The 22022-nt window shown below is 36.9% G+C and overlaps 1 protein-coding gene across 7 annotated transcripts in view; it reads left to right on the top strand.

Moving 5' to 3' along the window:
* CDH18 (cadherin 18) overlaps positions 1-22022 on the top strand; it is a 521943-nt gene that overhangs the window by 469083 nt on the left and 30838 nt on the right. For all 7 annotated transcript variants that reach the window (XM_042048680.1, XM_042048682.1, XM_042048689.1 and 4 more), the window contains 2 exons: positions 1311-1564; positions 16381-16517. In XM_042048680.1, the coding sequence (XP_041904614.1) occupies positions 1311-1564; positions 16381-16517 (391 nt within the window). The remainder of the gene's footprint in view (positions 1-1310; positions 1565-16380; positions 16518-22022) is intronic.

The following is a 22022-nucleotide window of genomic DNA, read 5'->3' on the forward strand; positions in this document are numbered from 1 at the left end:
TTGTCAGTATAAACTCAGTTTTCCAAAAGACATCAAAGTTACAAGTTGCAGTCCTATTTTAAACCTGTTTACTCTTAGAATATACATGCTGCAGAGAAATGAAAATCACTATTCAATATTTCACTGCTCATTAAAAAAAAATCATAAATCAATGAACATCTGAGTTAGAATTTATTAAACTTATATTTCTTTGTGAATTAATTTAATTGAGTAGCATACTTAGCTCTCTTTTTATATATAGTAATAGATTTACCAGGCTATGGTACATTTCCATGCCTTTAAAATGTTTTATTTTTACATTCAGGAAAGGGAAGCAGAGAATGTAAGGTCCCAAAAGTCTTATACTGTTAGAGAATGAATTAATTGTCCTTAAGTACACAGAGGAGAAATCAAAAAATACATAAAGCATATATAAATTCCGACCAATTTTTCTTATATATCATCAGTTTAATTTATTGTAGATTTTATCTTCAAAACACACACTGACAGTGATGAATCATATATTGAGTTCCTCATATGTCTTGCCTATCGTACTACCTTTCCACCCTTTGAGGTGACAGGAGATGCCAGTTTAAACTTGGATGAAGAGTTTTTGTTAGACAGGCTGTCAGATCAACACAGAATGATACTGGTATCTGTGAAATTCCGCCATGTCATAATGTCAATAAAAATTTTGATTCTAAAAACCAAAAATCCATGCATATGCAACTTCTTTTAATGATATGACTGTGTTTTGAGACTGTTTGAAATGGACTACATCTGCAGCCTTTCCCTCATTCACTAGAAGGGTGATCTGGATGACCAGACATAAAAGTCCGTGTCTCTTACAGTAAATGAGAAGTTGCTTTTTTTCACTTGAGGATTTAAGAGATGCCAAAAAGAATTTTAATATCCCTGTTGCTGTCTATAAAACTTTTTTATTAAAAATGTGAAGTTAATTTAATTTAGGATATATCAGCCTCTACCTTTTTCAGGATTTAGGATTTATTGATTAAAACCAAAAGGTGAAAAAACCCAGACAGTTTACGTTATCATGAAAGCAGAATCTGAGGCTCATTCTAAACCTTGGGTTATTTTCAAAACTGGTACCTTTTCCAATACTCTGTTGTAGAGAAAAACTGAGTCCATCCTGCTTAATGTATATCCATCTACATACAAGGTGTGGCAGTGACTGCCAGAATATCAAAAATACCATCCCTTTCCTGTAACATGAAGAATGTTTAAGTTAAACCGAAAAGATGCTGTTAAGTTGCTACCAGGATAAACTGGAGAACAGAATGGCTCTGAGAATTTTTTTTTTCTGCCAACAGCCACTCAACTACGAAAAAAAGAAATCATATACACTTAATATAGAAGGAGCAAATACTCACCTTGATTTTCGCTTTTCACACCTGGGACCATTCAAAGATGTAACTATGCTGAAGATCATCGTTGGCGATGTGGACGAACCTCCTCTCTTCACTATGCCTTCCTATGTCATGGAAGTTTATGAAAATGCAAAGATTGGGACGCCTGTTGGCACAGTAACGGCACATGATCCTGATGCTGCAAACAGTTTAGTGAGGTATAGTAAATCCAAATTATATGGATTAATTTTTCAAACATGAGATTGGATTTCACAAGCTTAAAGTTTAATGAGATCTGGAATGTATGAAGGGTATTTATTTTACTACATAAATGGAACATAGGTCAAAAGAGTGTCATGATCAGTCTGTATGGGTTAAATTTAGTGACATAACCTTCAGTCTTTCTTTGGTTTGTGCTATAATTATGTATGTAAAATTCCCATCACTGGTCTGAGCAAAGGTCTGATCTGCCAGCGGTATCCTGCCAGTAGTTGTGAATCTGTTAAGGATTATAGCACCATTTTTCCCTGTCTGTCAGTATTGCGCTGGCCCTCTGCACACTTGCTGCATTGTAGTTGTCCCAGGTGTTTGTGCAAGACAGCAACAGCTTTAGATATATCTTTCTTTTTGAGACAGGCAGGATCATTTTTGAAAAAGTTTGGTTCAGGATGAACCCAATATTTCATAACATGCTTCAGCTTTAGTGGAGTATCAAAAAAATCAAATAGTTGTAATAATGAATTTTGTGGAACAATACATGAACTTTATGTGTCAAAGGTAGTAGTAGATTTTAAAAGTTTCCAAAAAAATATACACGAAAACATTTTTGATGCTATTCCTTTTTATGACATAATGGTACAACGTTTGTAGAAATTTTATTATTATATCCTTGGAAAGCAATTTTTTCTTAAGATAATTGGGCTTATTTAGTCTCCTGACTGGGTTGAAATCTGCTGGGTATGTGTAATAGTCTTGGTAAGATTAAACAATTTTTTCAGAACAATGAAAATATGAGGGTTTTATGGTTCTTTTGTGCTAATAGTCTAAGATTCAAAATGTTTTGTGTCAGAGAATCAATATATGCAATTTCTTAGTGCAAGTTATTGCCTTTGAAAAGTTTCCATTATGGTATTTGTGCCTAAATTATAACATAAATAATAAAATTTTGCTAAAAATAACTGCCAAATGCTGATAGCTTTACTACTATAATTCTGAAGCTACTAACACAGTCAGACTGATTACCATCATGGAAGTTTGGAGTAGGAAGGGGAAGTGCAGATTTGATTAGTTGGTCCATAATTCAACTGTCTGTTGCCCATGACAGTTTTGTCTAGAAAGTGATAACTCTGGCAAAAGGGAAGCAGCAGCATTTTGTACAAAGGCTGGGAAGGCCAGAAGTAGATTTTCTGGGAGAAACAGGCAGTAATTTGGAAATAGAGGGATCAGAAGAAAAAATATTTCCAGATATTGAGCTTTATGGATTTGTCCTGTTCTTTTCCAAACCTGAATTGAGGACAGAATATTATCTATCTATATTATTCACATAATTGAGGGAAAAAAGTGTCCTTACTTTTGTCTATCCTGTTTTCCCCTCCATTGACATATATTTTTGAGTTGTTCCTTCCATCTCTCTCTGTCTCAATGGGGAAAAATATATAGCATAATATAACATACCAAACCATGAAGATCTGAAGGGAGCCAGCTCTCACTTAGTTACATGTTGGTGGGGTTTGGCAAGGGCAGTGTCAGCTCAGATATCCTTGGCATTATATTGTGCCCAGGTCCACTCTCTAGCCAGGCTTTTTCCGTCTTGGTGGAACTGACAGTAAATGTCATTTGTGAGGGTGTGGGCTTTTTATCAAGATGCTGATTCTGGCCTGAGCTAACACATTGCTGCGTGAGACTCTAGACAGGCACCAGGCTGGGTTGGTGCACCCTCAAGTTTTCCTTGACCTTCCTCCTGCGGGAGCAGAAAGGTTGGTCTGAGAATGGACAGCTTTAATCCCCTTTCCCTTACCCCAGCTTCACACAGAAACACTGATGTGATGCAGAAGGGCTTTGTATTGTTTTGAGATCTGTCTACAGCTTGGGAAACTATGGGTTGGAAGAGGTGTGACCTGAGAAGCAGGACAGACTGCATGGGCTGAGCTGCTGCTCCACTTGGAAGCAGGGTCTTGCCCCACACTCCACTCACAGCAATGAGCAAAGGAGCGGCTCAGAGGCAGCTGTATTTCTCAGAAGCATCCATACAGGGCGCTTATGGCCTTCTGTGCTGCTTTGCAGGAAATGTCTCCACTGTTTGTCTGAAATCCTGGTGAGTCTGAATGATAGTCTGAGGGTAATGAGATCACATCTCTTCTTTGTTTCCCCACAATTCCTAGTTCATTGAAAATGAAAATGTAACCAGGAAGATTCAATGTAACTTTCTTAGAAAGCAGAGATCACAATCTCCAGGGAAGATAGGTACAGACAGGACTTGCCCTGCTGATCTCTGTGCTGCAGGGGAGTTACAGAATAGCACTTCTTATCCAAATGGCTCAGATACATCTCCAAATACTGTGAGGCTACAGGACAAGATACAGAGCAGCGATTTGCTTATTAGTCTTTCCTAATCCACTTGTGCATCCTTTCCACTTTATGAGGACACTCGCTGATGTGTATGAGATTGATGAAGCATTTAGGCCCACATAGCTGAAACCATATCACTTTGCTGTTCAGCTGCTGAAAGAGATACAGTGCTGTGATTTGTTCACTGTCCAATTAAGTAACAGTTTATTTTGATGGCAGGAACAATTCTTGTATACAGAATAATCGTTGGAAGTGTAGTTAAGGTAATTAACAGTGCTGAAATCTTTTTAAGAAGTTACTTGAATTGAACACAAAAATAAATAGTAACAGCTATTGCTCTCAGTAGAGGGAGACAAAATGGGTTTTGTCCTTATTTCCTCACTGCAATTTCATCACAGTGATTTCATCTTGTTCCTGAGCTGAGCAGTCTTCAGAGGGCACTGACTTTTTGCCAGTGCTTGTACTAGTGTTTTAATCTTTAAACCCCTGCAAAGCAACCTCTGTAATAACTAATGTAGCTAATAGCAGTGGGGTCTTTTTATTCAGTACTTACCTGATTGGCAGTTTGGACTGTTCTAAGGGATTTTTCTTATTAAGCTGATGGATATTTTTTTTTTTCTTTGAATAGATAGAAATGTATTTTCAGAGAAAATTTTTTGAGTTCTCTGTTTTAGAATAAGATTATTATTCTAATGAAATATGAAAAGCAAGATATAACAGGAAGCATAAGAAAGAAATATATTATGATGCCTTTTCCTGGTCTTAAAATCAAGAGTCAAACATGGTTAGAAGGGAAAAAGGGATTTTACCTTGGTATTTATTTTAAGGATCCTTAGGTGCACACGTCCAGGTCATATGCATCGAGATGCACCCCACCGATAATATGCCCCAAAAGATCTGGTATAACATTATAGGTTTTACTAATTAGCATATCTATCAAAGATTCCCCAGTGAGAGGCTCAAGTGAGCCCCCCTCCCCAAGGAACCTTCCCCTGGGTGGTTCTATCTTAGTTTACAGAATGTGTTCTGGAGAGGACCTTGGGGTCTGGGGCACACTGATCCCTAACTACAAAGCTTCTAAAATGTTTAGTCTCTTAGCTTGACAAACAAGTCCAAGAATGTAGGGGAAAAGCACTAAGAATGCAGAAGTTGTAAAAAAGGTATAACAGGGGTATGAAAGAAAAGGCAAAAAATCTTTATGGCATCAATTACAACTTCATAATGTATTAATTTTAAATATAAAGAGTTTCTGAAGAGTTTGAAAATCACTTAGAAATTTACTTTAAGAATTGTTTTCTAAATCAACAGAAACCACCCTTATTTGTAATTCATTCACAGGTATTACTGCCTTGTTGGACCATTTATGAGAAACTAATCCCCTTTCATTGCTTTGTGTCAAGTATTCTGCTTCCATACTCATATTTTTTGTTGCTTGAAAAGGACAGGGTTAAGTCACATCTCATAATAATATCTGATGTGCAAGGGGGGTCTTGAAAGGTCTCTTCCCACACAATATGGAAGAAAGGATGACTATTAAATGCTCTAATTACAATTTTTTCTTAGTCTATGATTCATTTTAAATCTCTCTATATCTACTTAGAAATTATATTTTTTTTCCTGAAATCATACACAGAAGACTTTCATGGAGATTAGGGGTGAAAACAGCTTTTATTTAATTGGCAAGGCACTTACGTGCATTGAGAGCAGCCCTCGGCTGTTAGTAGTGCTGCCTCAGGGCTGCAGCAGCACCTCTTAAAACCCTGACATCTTCCTGTAGGTGGTGATTCTTGGGTGGTAAGTCCACCAAGCTGCAGCACATACTCCAGATGATCCTTGGAGCTTTCCAACTGCATCTGGTCCGTTTCCAGTGGAATGCTTTTCAGAAACAATGCTGCAGCTGTTTCCCAAGCCACCTCCAAGTCAGTGATTCAGAAAAGAGCAAAGACTTAGTTTTAAGATCATGACACTTCTGTAACTCTGATGTAATAGTGAATGTAGTTCCATGGAATAGACCACTTCCCCCAGAATAACTTCCCAGTTTGATCATGTACTATGAAGGTCTGAAAGCCTTTATTAACATTATACTCTTGAAACAGTAGTGTTTGAGAAATAAGACATCCACTTGTAGAAATACTGTAACATCAGATCACTCCTCTGGGTGCTGCTTTGTCATTCAGCAAAACAGAAGGTGAACCACTGTTTTGAGCACAAGTGATAGGACCTCTTCCCCTCTAGTCATTTTTTTACACCCAGTTATTATGTTTAACATAGGTTGTTTGCATTCCTCAGAGGAATTGTTCTTTTGCTGGTATCTAACAGAAAACTTCTGGAGAACAGGGTAGGGGCCCTGATCAGGACTCTGCTTGTGACAGTAGTGTCAAATAATTAGAAAGATAAGTATCTTACCTTTTCAGAAGGTCTACAAGTGCTTGCTTATAAACAACTTTGTATTTTTTTGGTCCTTGGAAGATTGATTTGTTATATTAATATGTTGGAGTTCAAGTAAATTTTTTGTTGGACCTTAATCAGGCTGTAACATAACTTACTATAATGTATTTTAGTCACAAGGATTGATCAGCTATAGGAAACAGAAGTCAGAAAAAACACGTTTTGTTTTTGGTTTGGGTTTGATTTTTTTTTTAATTTTGTGTTAAAAATTAATTTTAAAATCTTTTAAATTAATTTTTTCCTAGAAATTGACTGTTAATTTTGCACTAAGATGGTGAAGAATAAAAGTACAACCTCAGCTCTGATCCTGGCTTCTCACTTTTCTAATGGTCCTATGGTGTTGCCTTAAAATGGATGATATATCATAATGGTTATAATACAGGTATATACTAATGAGTAAAAAACTTAATTTTCAACACCAAACCTTGTACATCAAAGCTCTAATAAATAGAGTTCCCTTGTCCTACTTTGATTTAAATTGAAAAACTTCTCTTTCCTTCTTTCAGAAAGAATACTGAAAAATTAATGAATTACAGATGCATATGATTGAAACAATTAATGTGGTGTAGGAATTTTTTCTTCAATTCCTGCATTAGGTAGAGAAACTTATTTTAACTTTTCCTGCATTGATTGTAAAAGATAGTCCTCTTTTAGAGTCATCTGAAGGTAAATAATTTCTGTCATCAACCTTTAGCAAGTAATCTTAATTTTCAGTAAATGGTATTTTAAGAGGCATGCTCATATGTAGATGAAAGAACATACCCAGTAAGTTTTATGTATTCCTATTATTATTTCTCAAAGTCTTAAATACATAAAGTACTGTGAAAAATTCAGGTTTTAGACTTTTTATCTGATGTAGTTTAAATTTGCTACAGGTTGAATAAAACCTCAACTTGTGATTCAGACTGAAGAGAGGTACAAGACAACAGCATGAGAGGATCAAAGGGAGGGGCTGAAAATTAGAATTATATTTTTAACTTTTTTTTTTTTTCCTGTTCTCTGAGATCAGTTCAGTTTCTATGCCACTCATTCGTACTGTCAGCAGGGAGAAGGGATAAGACTGATCCCCTGCAGGAGTCCTTTCACCTAGTTATATTCATTTGTCTTACTTGCCCTTTGAATGTTAGATAAGAGGAATAAAATCAGTTTGTTTCCTGCTATCCTGTGCACAGTCAGCATGGCTTCACTAAGGGCGAGTCCTGCCTGACCAGTCTAGTGGCCTTGATGGAGTGACTGTATCAGTGGACAAGGGAAGGGTTACAGATGTCATTTATCTGGACTTCCATAAAGCCTTTGACACAGTCCCCCACAACATCATTTTCACTAAACTGGGAAGAGATGGATTGGATGAGTGGACTGTTGGACTGGGGTGACCTGATTGCAGCTTTCCAGTACCTGAAGGGAGCCTACAAGAAAGATGGAGATGGATTATTTTCAAGAGCATGTAGTGACAGGACAAGAGGGAATGGCTTCAGACTGAAAGAGAGTTGGTTTAGCTTAAATGTTAGCAAAAAGTTCTCTACTGTGAGGGTGGTAAGACACTGAAAAAGGTTTCCCAGAGAAGTTGTGGATGACACATAACCTGGAAATGTTTAAGGCTTGGTTGGATGGAGCTCTGAGCAATCTGGTCTAGTGGAAGGTCTGACTACCCACGTCAGGGAGTTTGGAACTGGATGATATCTAAGGTCCCTTACAATCCTGGCTATGATTAAATGAGTCTATAACTCTTTGTTGGCTGTACATAGGGCAGCTTGCTGAGATCAGTGCCATCATGTAGAGCGACTCATATGCCCGTGAAGGAACATGTGAGATGTTCCAGATTCGGCTAGCCCTGTGGTTGTGGAGGCAAAGGCAGACATCTGTCTTCCTCAAAGGAGACCTCAAAGCACAACACTACCAAAATCCTCCAGTATTCTCTCTAAGACTGTCAGTAAATGGAGACAGAAAAAGAACACCCTATTTTGAATGGCTGGAGAGAGATGGGAATTTTTCTTCAATTTCTTCTCTAATTCTCCATCTGACTTCACAGGCAGAAAGTATTTTAAAAACTTTCTTTATGGTGTTGAGGTTGGAGGTCTGTTGCTGTTTTGCCCCCTGAGACGTCAAATTAGTTTTGATTCTTGTCAGACTATGTGTCCTATGTCTCCCAGTAACAAAAATGTCCATCTCATTGAGCAGGAACTGGTAAGATGTTCTGACAGCTCTTCTGACTAGGAAGAATCCAGCTCAGGATAGTGGTCAGAATCTCACATCAACCAGAACTGCCTCCATCCCTCCCTTAGAGCTGAGAGAGAAAACACTGACAGATCATCTTTTTGATCATGAAGCACTGATTTTTCCTGCCAGAACATCATCTTTATGGTTCTATCATTTCTACTGACTTCCAAATGCCTAAAGTATCAACATTCTTTTATGGTTCTAGAATAAGCTTTCATATCCGAACACCTCTAGACTGTAGTTATTTGATAGGGTCATTCAAGTCCAATAAATAGGCATAAATCCATCAATCTTGGTTTTGTTTGATTTAGTCTATAACAGGTAGAGAAAAAAAAAGTATGTAAGTAGAGTACCATTCTTTAGCTGGTAGGTAGAAAAGTAGCTGTAGCTGTACAGAAGTAGCTGTAGCTGTAGCTAGCTTGTAGGGAAAAATAAAAGTGTTTCTCATGTAACACTTACTGCGTTTTATTTCTTGTAAGCATTGATATCTGAATGTTAATCTCTTTGAATAACAAGCAACTTAGATATAATAAGATAGATATAGTTCTGCCATCAACACATTTAACAGAAATGTGTTTGTACAGTCATAATCCTCTGAAGAAATTCATAAAGTCATGAAAAGAAGACAAACTTTTACCTTGCTTTGAATTCTGAATTATGCCTTGAAGGTTGTGGCCTGTTCTTAGCCTACATTTACTGATAGAATTAGCTAGAAAAATGATCACTCGTTAACACATGCAGACAGAAACTTCCAAGCTAGAAATGATGAGTGTCTAGAAATGGCTTACTTCCTTCAAATGAACAGCGTTCCAGATGTTCTGTGTTCAAGGTGAGCAGTGTGCTAGCAAATCATAGAGGATGGGAATGAGAACAGGAGCAGGAAGCTGACTTCCACATAAAACTCAAATCAGTAGTGTCTGCCTCTCAGGGGCTTTTCTGGGAGACAGTGGTTCACTTCTGTCAACTCCCCCATGTCTCCTGGGATCTGCCAACTCTCATCTTCAGGATTAGGAGATGGAAAGCTGCTACTCCTGCCGAGCTGAGATTTCAGTATGAGAGGTGAGCCAGGAGTCCTGTACAGAAACAAGGTACTGCTGATCAGCTGATGGATGTCAGCTGGCAGCCAGCACCAGCAATATCTCAGTGGGAACAGCGTATTGAATCAACTTCCTTTAAATGCTCTGAGAGGACAGTATTTTTCTCAAAGTTATGCTATGTCTGTTTGAAAAGAAAGCAAAGGAACAGTAAACAGAGGGATTACCTGCTCCAAGCTATCTTCAAATGCATTTAATTTTCACACCTGAAAAGCACAGTTGAAGGGTGTAGCTCTTTGTAGCAGTCTTTTGCCAAGGAGCTCTGGAATATCGAATGTCTCCTTAATGTACCAGACATGCTGCAGGGAGAAAATTGGTTACCTGCTGATTGGCATGACTTCTGCCTCATACTTCACAATTGCTTTTCTCTCCTGGCTGAGTTCGTTTGAACTATTGGGAAATAGATTGGCCCTGGAATAGAGGTAGTGTAGTGCAAGACAGTCACAGCAACAGAATGTCACCCCACCACCTCATTTAGCTTCGAGGGTTTCCTGCTTCTTCCCAGGCTCATGAGTGCTGCTGTCAGGAGGCAGAGAGAAGATAAAAGGTACCCACTCGAGTTATGTCCCAGCATGGACCATTTCTTCTTGTTGTCCAGCTGGTCAAACACAGAGACTGGCAGCTGGTCAGTTCTCTTACTCTTTGTCATGGTATACCTCCTCCTCTCACTCTATGCAGTTGCTTACTCTTCCTCTTCTAAGATATTTCATAAAATGAAATAAAAAATTTCTGTACTTTGAATCTATCTTTTTTGTATAAAGTTTCTTGCTTAAATCTTTAACTGAACAGGTTTCCTTATAAAGGCATTTGATTTCTAACTGATAAGTATTTTGAAGGTATAATTGGTTGGACAAGATTCTGTTCCCTTTCCATGGACTTTTTTTTAGTGATCCTTTGTAACCAGTTTCACTTGTTATTTCAGAACTGGCTATTTGCTTATGTCTCAAAACAAAAGTCCAAAGAAGTGCTGTGATCTTTGAATTCACATCTGACTGAAATCTGTCTTTGGAAGTTTATTATCAGTATGAGGTTTTATCGCCTTTGGGTCCGGTGGTGGACAACCCGGTGTGTTGCGACCTTCCTAGAGAAAGCGTCCTGCCAGGGAAAGGCTTTTCCAGAGGCTTTAGCAACTTCCCTGAGCCACAGGTGATTTCAGCAAGTGTAGCAACTTCTCAGCTACAAGTGATATCGGCTCTTGTGATTCAGCTCTTTGTGAAATCACCCAAGGCGAACTCAGGGATGGAGAGACAGGAGCCTCATTTGGCAGTTCCACAGAGCCAGCTTTTATTGTCCAGCAGCCTCTGTGAAGGAAAGGCCAGGGATGACAACTTCCCCCTCATCCGGGGTCAGAGCAAAGGTTATATGGGGAAGCCAGGGGGTGGGGTAGAAACCAGCTAGCAACAGGGTACAGGCTATTACCATAAAGAGGCAAGGCATGTTATGAGTGGCTCTTTTGGTCACCATGACCTCGAGAATGGTTGCTTATATCTGGAGAGAGTCTTTTGGGCCTCAGGCCTCTCTCCAAGGGAGTGCAGAGGGCTCCTGCGCCAAGGGCTCACAGCCCTCCACAAGGTTTGTAACCAAGATAGAAATATGTAAGAGTTCATTTTTGTAGTTAACACATAGGGCAATAAATGAAAAATAATATAATGAAAAGTTAAAGATTTGGTTAAAAACAGAAAGAGATAACTTAAAATCTCAAAACTATTATAAAAGTTTTAACTCAAGGTTCTTCCTTAAAACACAGTATCTAGAGAGCCATACCAGAAGAGTAACAGCCTATGCCATTTGTCTATCCCGTGATAAACTGATGTTAATATTAAGACTGAATAATTTAGGAAGAGAGATTCTGAAAATGCTTATGCCTTTTAGGTTCAGAAGCCCTCCTAAAAGGCTTGGAGATCATTAATATTCCTAAGCTATTTTAGCACCTTTTAAAATTTTCTCAATTTTAAGCAGTCTTTGCATTATTAGAGTCTGACAGGTTTAATACTGAAAGCAGATTTATATATTCTATAGTGACCTTCTGCCCAAGGACCATCATTCATATATATTTCTCTTTATTTCCTAATTGATGCAAATGCTTTTAGTTTTCAGTAAAAATGGGGGGAATATCTGTCACCTCTGACCCACTGCTTCGCTAAAAGGCAGGAAGTGAGGAACAAAGTCAGAGGAGCCAGTGGCTTGCTTTGGTCGGAAGAAGGGATGAGGATATGGATGAAGCTGGAAATGCCCCTCCATTCACTGACACTGCCTTATAAAAAGGTGGCACATATTGCATTTCCCAGCACTAGCAGGATTCAGTTTTGGTACTTAATTTCCTTTAGATTAACGTCAGATAGTATGACTAATAAGTTTTCTATATTCATGATCCTTTTTAATGAAGTTTCTCTCAGATTGGTTTCTGTTGCTGGTTTGAATGTAAACAGTTTATGGAGAGCTGTTTATCTAGGCATGTCTTGTTATTAAGTCTCTTTATTAACATGTGCCATGCAACTTAGATATGCTGATTTAATGTGTAGTGCTTATAAGTATGCTAACTCACATGGCACTGTCATGACTAAATGTCTATAAATAAATATCTCAAGTGGATATTGTAAATTAATTTTTGAATTAATGCATTCTAAGTGAGCAGAAACCGTCAACCGAGTTAAGGAGAAAAATCTCTTTTGAAATTACTCTTTGAAATTCAAAACTTGCACTATATCTTTTTGTGATCTAGAAAAAGCATCGAAAAGCAGACCAGTAGATGTGGAGTGAAGGGTAGGAGTGGAAGGGAATGACTGTGTCTGCTGCCACTATCATCCAAAGGAAAGTAATTTTTTTTAATAAGGTGAAGTAAATTTGGAAGTTTAAGTAAAGTACCATTGCCTCTAGAATGTTCTCTATTTACAGATATATCTGGTCTGTAGTCTCAACATGTAGATAAATGAGTGACTAGAATTTATAAAGGTCTCAATTGTTCAGCATTTTGTAAATACAGTGAAACTTGTTCTAAATGTCCTCTAACATGACAAAAATTAGTTGCTCTACCAAGAGAGTTCTTGTACAAAATATTTTTAAAGCACTAGAAGAACTAGCATTCCTAGGTTTTCTACTATGTGGGAATATCTTCTGTAACTTGTTTTACCGACACATTCATGAAGGTTGGGAAACAGAGCAGTGCAAATGGCTGCTTTAGATATGATGCACAAAACAATTTTAGGGAAGAATCTGGAGTAATGGAGGAGAACTGAATGTTTTCATAATGGGAAAGCCTAAGAAAGTACCGCTCTCTTATTTATTCATTGATGAAGAAAATAATTGTCAGTCTGTGAATATTTCAAAATATCTGTAACTGTATGCAAAAGTTAGCACATGAAAGGGAAGGGCTACTGCGGATAAATTAGAAAAAAATTTCATTATTCCGGTATCATTGGAAGTAAAAGTGTTAGTACAATAAGTTACCAAAGGATCACTTTTTTCTATTAATTATGCAGAAAATAGAGTTGAAGTTATTAATCCAACCCTAAATTCCTCAAACAGAGTTTTGATCTTCTGTGGAACACTTTTAAATAACTGATTTAGGAAAAGGTATTCATACTTTTTTAAAAAAATAGACCATTTTTTACAATATGTTTATAAAAATGAATCATTAGCTGATCACGATTCATCAGAAAATCAAACATCAGTTTTTCTACGCAAGCTTCATTCTTGGGACAGATTTTTTTTTTTGTACTTTACTCAGAGGAAAAAGTAATGTTTTGTTATAAGTCACACACACACAGAAGCAGCTCTTTTTTTCTTATTGAAGCCCAACATGAAATTCTGTCTATTTTTAAGCTACTGTCTACAAATAATAAATTGCCCTATTTTTGTGGTTGTGTGGTCAGCGCAGTAGTGACTCACAGAATAGTCACTGTGCTTGATGTTGATAATAAGCAAACAGGTTCCAGAGTATTTAATGTTTGCAGGGGCAAGACTCTTATATTATAAATTGGTCTGGATTTGCAGTACATATTCCATAAGAACAGGTCAGGAAAAACCATTTGATTTCTTTTTTTCAGCAAATAATTCTTGTTGTCATCACGATATTCTTACAGTCAAGAAAAACAAAGCTATAATAGGACAGAATTAATTAAATTTTATCATAGCATAACTGATTGTAAGCTCTACCAGTACAATGTCTCCAAGAAAACTGAAGGACAATTATGCTTTCCATGCTTCCTCTCTTAACCTTCTGGTTTATCATGTAAAAGATGTTTGTGTATCTGTGTATGTATCTTGCCCAACACAACCAAACGTTCATTATTTCTGTGTTAATAATAGTATAATCAAAACATTCCAACTATTTTTCCTAGCTCAGTTTTCCTACACTGCCAGGCATGAGGTATAAGGCATGGGGGCATTTCACCACCTCAAGCATGCATCTTCTGGACAAAGTTCAGATGTCAACATGACTCTGTAGCAAATATGGCAACTTTATGGATTTTTAGAGGTTGATACTACTCTGTCTCCAAGCTTTTGTAAATACTAAAAGGTAATGCTATCTGTGGACACAGCAGATACAAGTTCTCCACTGAGACTGGCACAGTCTTAAAGAGGTGATTATAGCTTGGCCACATAAAATAATGCCAAGGGATAATTGTGTGGTCCATATTTGTTCTTTTTTGTGATGTCTCGACAGAGGATTCCAATATTCCTCAAAGCAATATAAATTTGTTTGGATGTCTGCACCATCCAGCATATCATGATCAGTGACTGATGAATGCTCATCAGGAGTTTTCTTTTAATTCTTCTCCTGAGTGTACCGAGCATGGAGAACCATGCCAACTTTCAGAAGTGTGTCTGCAATGATTGCTGTGATCCAGCAATTATAAATTAACTAACTTTTTTGTTCTTTTTCTGTCAACATCACTTATTCTTTTGGTTTTTTTATTCAGTTACAGATACACTGAATTATGTCCTCTGAAAAAAAATTTCCTGACTTAAACTCTTAAAAAATTGCCCTATCCCCTGCATAATCAAGATCTTGTCAGTCCACTTGTTTGAAGAAACTTGAGCTGCCACCTTGTACATCCAAAGTGTCATTATTGGGTACATCCGGTGGATTTTGGAATGAGGTATTCTCAGCTGTTGGTAATTAATGAACCACACAATAGGTTGTGGCTTAGATGTGAAACAACAAGGAAAATTCTTATTCCAGAGAAATGTAAAATGTGTGGGAACTGAGGCCTACTGTCTCTCCAACAAATCCCACAGTCATATGGCAGGGTTTTCACTCTTCATGATGTTGAAAAGAAAGATGGAGAACAGGCAAAAAGAAAGATGTTCTAGACTACCTTTGGCTGCTTTGATTTCCAGTGACTGAACTATGGTCCTTTAGTTGCTGAAAATACTTGAAGTGTGGTAAGAAAATCTGGAGTTCCACAAGGCAAGATAGCATATTGTAAGGCAGATGTAAATACTTCTTGCAGGTGGGAGTGGTGGGTTCAGGTTCTCTCCAGTAAGGAAGATCGAACCTAAGTCACCAAATCCTATCTGGCTTTTCCACTGAGTGTCCAATTCTTTGACCAGTTAAGGTAACGCACTCAGATTGCTGCCTTCCCCTCTAAGTGCTTTCTTTCTTTTGCTTTTTCATATCATCTATGACATTCATATATCATTCAATTAAATGTCTATTTGCTTGTTTGCTTTTCCTTTCCACAACTAGTATAAATAAGTACATTGTGGGGGACATAAAACTCATTTTTAATTATTTTGAGCATGGTAGCTTTTATGTGTGCCACTCTTTTTATTAGCTGGGAATTACATTTATAGTGATGTAAAAATAAGAGCAACTGGATGGGACAAATAACTCATTTTGACATTTATATACCTTCCATATATTAAATATATATGGAATTTCACACAATGAAATCAGGGATGAAAAATTATCATGAAAATAGTTATGGTACATAAAATAATATTTTTCCTTTTTTTGTTTTTCTTGAGTTAGTTAAGAAGGCTTGAAAGGGTTCTGTAAGTGCTTCATTTGTTAAAAGCCATTGTAAATTATTCCAGCTTTGAGAAAAAATATCTTGTCAATCTCTTCTTTTGTGTTCTTTCACTCTGCTTCCATTACCCACTTCAAGGCTTTTACTTTCCCTGCTGGGCAAAGCTCCCAGAAGCCAAGGGAGTAAAGCAGGGATGCTTAGCTCTGCTTCTAGGGCAGTGTCAATGGCTGCTCTGGGAACCAGACATTTCTGATATTCTGTAGTGGTTATGTTCCAAATGGCTTATGTGTCATCATGTCATCGGCTTCATGTCAGAGAGGCATACTGAACAGGAACTGAGGCTGAGCATACTGGTTTGCAGTGACAGGCAAATAAGCAGAAAAATAGTATCTTAGTATCTGCTTTCTTTTCAGCTTTTCCATTTCATGATTTTTAGTCAAAATACATGTGTATCTAACTTTTGACAGGATTTTATACTGCTGTGCAAAATACAACCTGTTAGCAATTTATACCTTTGTGACTCACAGTGGAAATATTGTTATGTTTGAAAAGAAATAAAACATTATGAAAGAAATTAAATACGGTGTTACTTTGGGTTTCTTCAAATTATAGATTTTTTTTAGGTTGTTTTTAAAAATGTCTGTGATTTTAAAAGCTTGAAAGTAATATTCTTATATAGCTTTCTGTTATTTATTACAATGAATATATATTTATTGTTATATTTCTTCATAGATATTTCATTGATCATAACACAGAAGAAGATAGGTATTTCACCATTGATGCTAGTACTGGGACCATTAAGACTGCCAAGATCTTTGACAGAGAGGAGACACCTTGGTACAACATCACAGTGGCTGCTTCTGAGATAGGTAAATAATTTATTTGGCACATAGTGTGAAAAATAAAAATTAGAAAGGAAAATAATCACTTTCAGATTTTAAGAAAGACTACCTTAATATGTTATGTTCTTTTAAACACTAGTGGGTTTTTAGCTAGTCTGGATAAAGGAGAGTTTCCCACGTCTGTGTGAATACTCTTAACTCCACAGAACAATTAAACAAAATGCCACATGCCTATGTGATTCCGCCTGTGTAAATTTGCCACATTTCTCTGCGTGGGGCAGAAGGCTGCCTATTTACCCAGCAACATTTCTAAGCATTCAGTGTCCTAAAATCAACAGCTTGTCCCGTTTGAGTTTCATAGTTCATATGTCTTAGAAGTTAAGACTATATAGAACGGTCTAAGAAATTCATCTTTCCTTCTTGTATCTACTATCAATTTTACTATTTTAATGAATTAGATACTAAATTTATGGCCATGTTAATTTATAATCCATAGATTTCTTGCAGTTTCTGATTATGTCTCTGGCCTTTTAATAGGCAAATTGACAAATAAAGGTACAATAAATACTTACCTGTGCATTTGAAAGCCCTCTAATTTTGATGAATTTCCATTGCCTCAGATAAGCCCTGCAATGATCAAAAAACATCTGGCTGAGTAGTCTGAGACAAATATTTCTACTTGAGGCAAGGACAGTGTAAAGAACTTTTCAGTTAACCTTTTTATCACAGGGTCTTTATTTTTCCACAGTCAAAGTTTTAAATTTAAAAAACTCAACAAAGCAAATGATGAAAGAAAAAATCCCATCTTGGATCAATAGATCCAGTCCTCCTAAGCGCTATTCATGATACCATCTTTCAGTGGCAGTGATCTTGATCAAAACTGTGAAATACTTTTACGTATATTTGTTTTCCTTTTTTTTTTTTGGTTTCTTTTTTTATGACAAAACACAGGTTTTACTGCTAACAGGTGCCACTGACATTGAGCCTGGTCTGCTTTCATCTGTTTCATCTCTCGGTTAAAATTTAATCTGTTCTGCCACTACATCACTAGCACACACTACTAAATAAACAGCATGGACATATTTCATACACATAACAAATTGTTTCTTATTATTGTACCTACATTCACAACTAAATTGACATTTTGAGCTAAGTACTTTTCTGTAATAAATAATAGGATCTATAATTTTATGATTAGCTCTTTGAAAAAGTAAACACTATCACTCCTGTGTGCTTGACAGTGTTTTCACATATAGAATGTGCTATTTCAATGCATCATGAAATAAAATATAATTAAAGCCTAATCATAAGCGGGTGCATAGTGTTAATTCAAAAAAAGACTTAAAAGCTACATTGGGACACTGAAAAAAGGAGTAGTCATGAGTCCTTTTTTGGAATCCATTGAAAAGTAGTTATTTTCCAGAAAGAAATCTCAATAGCATAAAACTTAAGCATAGCATTCTACACATTATTTGTTTCACATAATCAAAAGAGTTCTGGTACATTTATCATGGTGAGAAGAGCATGAAGAAGGAGGATTATGTTTATAACTAAAACAGAATGGAATGAATAGTAAAAATTATACCCTTTTTTCCTTTTTTTTTTTTTTTTTTGACACTGCTTAGAATTTTCTGTTTCAGGTGCAATTTGTTACAGGGAAACATAGATCTGATTTTTTTGTCCCTTGCACTGTCTTTGTTATGGTTAAAGCTGGGGGTTGGGAAAATAAGTAAATCTATAGTTTCCATTGGAAAAACAATTCAGTTATGAAAAAAGGAAGAGAGTAGTGAAGATGACAGGCAGACTGACAGGCAGCCTAAATGACAGACAGCCTTTCCTTGTGTCTAGTTCCTCAACCATTACAACACTGTTGCTCTCTTCCAAATCCATTGTGAACTTAATAATTGAATTTATGGTGGAGCAAGGAGCATATGCTGTGTATGGCCAAAGCTCTTACTTTAAGTGCTATCTATCCCATACCTACAGTCTTTTATGACTTTTGATTTCAAGTTCAAGCAGAAGGTATTGCAGAACTAAGACAAAAGCTGAAATATAGGTCAAAGGCTAAGACCAAAGAGTTATTTAGCTGTGGGAGTGGGATTCTTCAAATTTATCTGACAAACATAGAAGCTTCTGACACCATTTGCTTAGCCAAGAACACAGCAGAACCTGCAAGGCCCCTAAAGATTGTACTCCTTCAATAACAAGAAGTGCTCTGCAGGTATAAAGTATTGGTTATAGCTGGTTTCTTGAAGCGTTTTCCTCTCCTGACTTTGTATTACATTTCCTGTTATTAAATGTCTCTGTGATAGAATTCAGTTTCTACCTATCATCCTTTTGGCCACTATTTGTAACCAGGGTTATTTTACCTAAATGGTATTTAGCATTATATTTCTACCCCCAAATGTATGATATCTTCACGCTCCAGCCTTATTCTTTCTGAACCTTTCACAAGGCATTTACTTTCACTTTTCATCTCAATATGTGGTATATACACTCTGCATTGGTCAAATGTCCTCTCTGAAATCAGAGGAAGTCCTACCACTTTGCTCTGTGAGAATAATGCTGATGTAATAATCAGTGGGCTTTTCCTGTTTATGCTGTTACCTCTTAAAGCACACCATTACTATAAGAATGGATGATCAATCCTTTTCTTTCTTTAACATTCATTGCTCTTAAACAGCATCATACAATGAGGAGGAGTGGAATTTTTGTGTCCAGAAGCATCTACTTTGATTGTTTCAGTACTGGTGCTTCCTAAAATTTCTTTGTGGTATTAGGGAATAAGATAATAAAATAATACTGTAGTTTATGTTCAAGAATCTACAGACTAAATCTGGGGCAGGGGGAAGGAATAGTAGTAGTAATAGTAGTAGTAATGTTGTAAAATACGGTTTTACATAGAATTATTACCATTTAATTGACTCCTTAGAATTCTTTGAAAAAATTTACAAAAGTCTGTTTGAAAGAGGGAGAAGATAGAATTTGCTTGGGTCTAGCAAAGGTTTTTGAAAAGTCTTTGGCAAGAGTAATGAGAATAGGAAAATACAAAGCAAGTGCACAGTGTTTTATAACAGACGAAAGACTGATTTAGAGGAAAGAAATACAGTCATAGTAATACAGAAAATACAGTCTGTTCCTTTGGAAGTGGAAAAAGTTAAGGATGAGCTATTTTAAGGAGTAGTGTAGAATCTGTCAATTAGAATTCATTCTAATGATAGTACTCAATGATAGGAAGTGATTAAAATTCCAAAATTACCTGTCTAGATGATAAGAATTAAGGAAGATTGAGAGAGATTAATGTAAGAGCAAGACACACAGAAGAGCAGTCTAGATAAATGAAGGGTGAAGTGGAATGAAAATTGTCTGAAAAGGCAGGTTCAAAGGGCTGTAACCAGCAGCCCAAAGTGCAGCTGGAGTCCAGTCAGTGGGAAGTACTCCCCGTGGTTGATACAGGATACAATACTTTTTAATCTCTTCATTAATGGCCTGGTTGGTGGAACAGGGTGCACTCTCAGCCAGTTTGCAAACGACACAAAACTGGAGTAATGGCTGACACATCAGACTGTCATGTTGACAGCCAGAAGGATCTCAACAGGCTGAAGAAGTGGGTGAACAGGAAATCTTGTGAAGAGAGATTTAATAACAGGAAATGCAAAGTCTAGCACTTGGAGAGGAATAATCCTATGCACCAGTTCACATGGAGGACCAACTGAGAGGCGGGCAGCTTTTGAAAGAAGGATGTGGAACTCCTGGTGGATGAAAGCTGAACATGAGCCAGTGATCTACCCTTGTGGCAAAGGAGGCCAATGCCATTCTGCACTGTGTGGGAAAGCATGTGGTCAGCAGGCTGAGAGAGGTGATCTTTCCCCTCTATACAGCCCTGGTGAGGCCACACGAGGAATGCTGCCAGATCTGGGCTCCCCAGTACAAAATACTGGACTAAGTCCAATGCAGGAGCATGAAATCCTTAGGGACTGAAGTATCTCTCATATGAGGATAGGCTGAAAAGGCTGGGATTGTTCAGCCTGGAGATGTGAAGGCTTATAAGGAGCTTATCAGTGTGTTTAAATAACTGTTAGGGGGAGTGTAAAAGGTGACTAAAGATGACCAACATGAGGAAAGACTCATCTGAGTACTATCCAGGAGGCAATGTGTACAAATTGAAATACAGAAAATTCCATTTAAACCAAATAAGAAAAATGGTTTTACTGTGGGATTGATCAAAAATTGGGACAGGTCACATTGAGAGGTTGTGGATTCTCTTTCTTGTAGCTATTCAGAACTCAACTGGACATGGCCCAGACTAATGCACCCTAGTAGATCCAGCTTTGAGCAGAGAAGTTGGACTTGCAGATCTATGGAGTCACCTTCAAAATCAATGATTCTGTGATTTTTTTATACCGGGAACTGTGTTTTGAGTGTGGAGAAGAAAATGAAAGAAGAAAACAGAGAAAACCAGCTTCTAGATATGTTTTTCAGAGGATGTTAACATCAAAAGATTACTGGAGTTCATAAAATATTCAACATTTAGATGGATAATAACTGTACTTCTAATTAGAAATGTGACTTTTTGAAAGCAAGATAAGCACTTATATTTCAAAGATTTTAAAGGTACTTTCTACTGCGAAATTTCTGCATATTTCTCTTACCCAGCTGGTTATCATATCAGTGTGTAGAATGGATTGCTGGGTTAACTAGATAGATCCTCAACAGTTTGGTGATGGAGTTGTGGTGCTTCTGAGTGTCTCCAAAATGCTCTGCAATTGCTTGAAAATGGAAAATCAGGCAATTTTCCACTATTTGCTTAAAGGAAAACTTCAATATGATGGGTGCAAAAACTTGTGTTTGAAGGGTCAATACAGAGTTCCTAATTTGTAAAGCTGTGGCAAGGCTGTATAGAACAGGAGACTTGAAATAATGATGTTCCTGCCAGGTTCTGTCAGATCCCCCAGACTTAATGAAAACCTATAAAGAGACAGCAAAAAACCACCACATGATGGATACTGTATATACAGAGCTTTGATACTGTAACAGATTAGAAATCAAAATACTGAAGAGACATCATTATGCAGTTGACTTTACAGAAAAAAAACCCAGAAATCTCCAAGGTATTAGACAAAATCAGATATTGGAAAAAAAAAACCCAACCAAGCAAATATATTTGTCTTTGTTTATATGTCTTCTGTATTTTATTTGCTATGCATATTCCTTATATGAACTTCAGGGGAAAAAATACTGAAGTGTTGAGTTAGAGCAGTACTTCATTGAGAAAATATGCAATACCCTATGTGCTATGCAAAGGACACCGTGAAAATCCTGTCATTGCAAAAAACTACTCAAAGAAATAACTTTCAGACATGTTTTAATAGAGTGACAACAAACCCTGTTCAGAATTAAAATATGTGAAAAAGCAGGATAGCTCAAAAGAATAAAAGTTTGGAACATTTATTTTACAAGAATTACAATACAAAACATTAAAGTGCCTTTTCTAATTATAACATAAGTAGTTTTTTAATGTGTCTTGGTAAA

The sequence above is a fragment of the Corvus kubaryi genome, unplaced genomic scaffold, assembly GCF_017639235.1.
Source record: "Corvus kubaryi isolate FWS band 111438036 unplaced genomic scaffold, C.kubaryi_AGA036_p1.0 68, whole genome shotgun sequence".
NCBI lineage: Eukaryota > Metazoa > Chordata > Aves > Passeriformes > Corvidae > Corvus > Corvus kubaryi.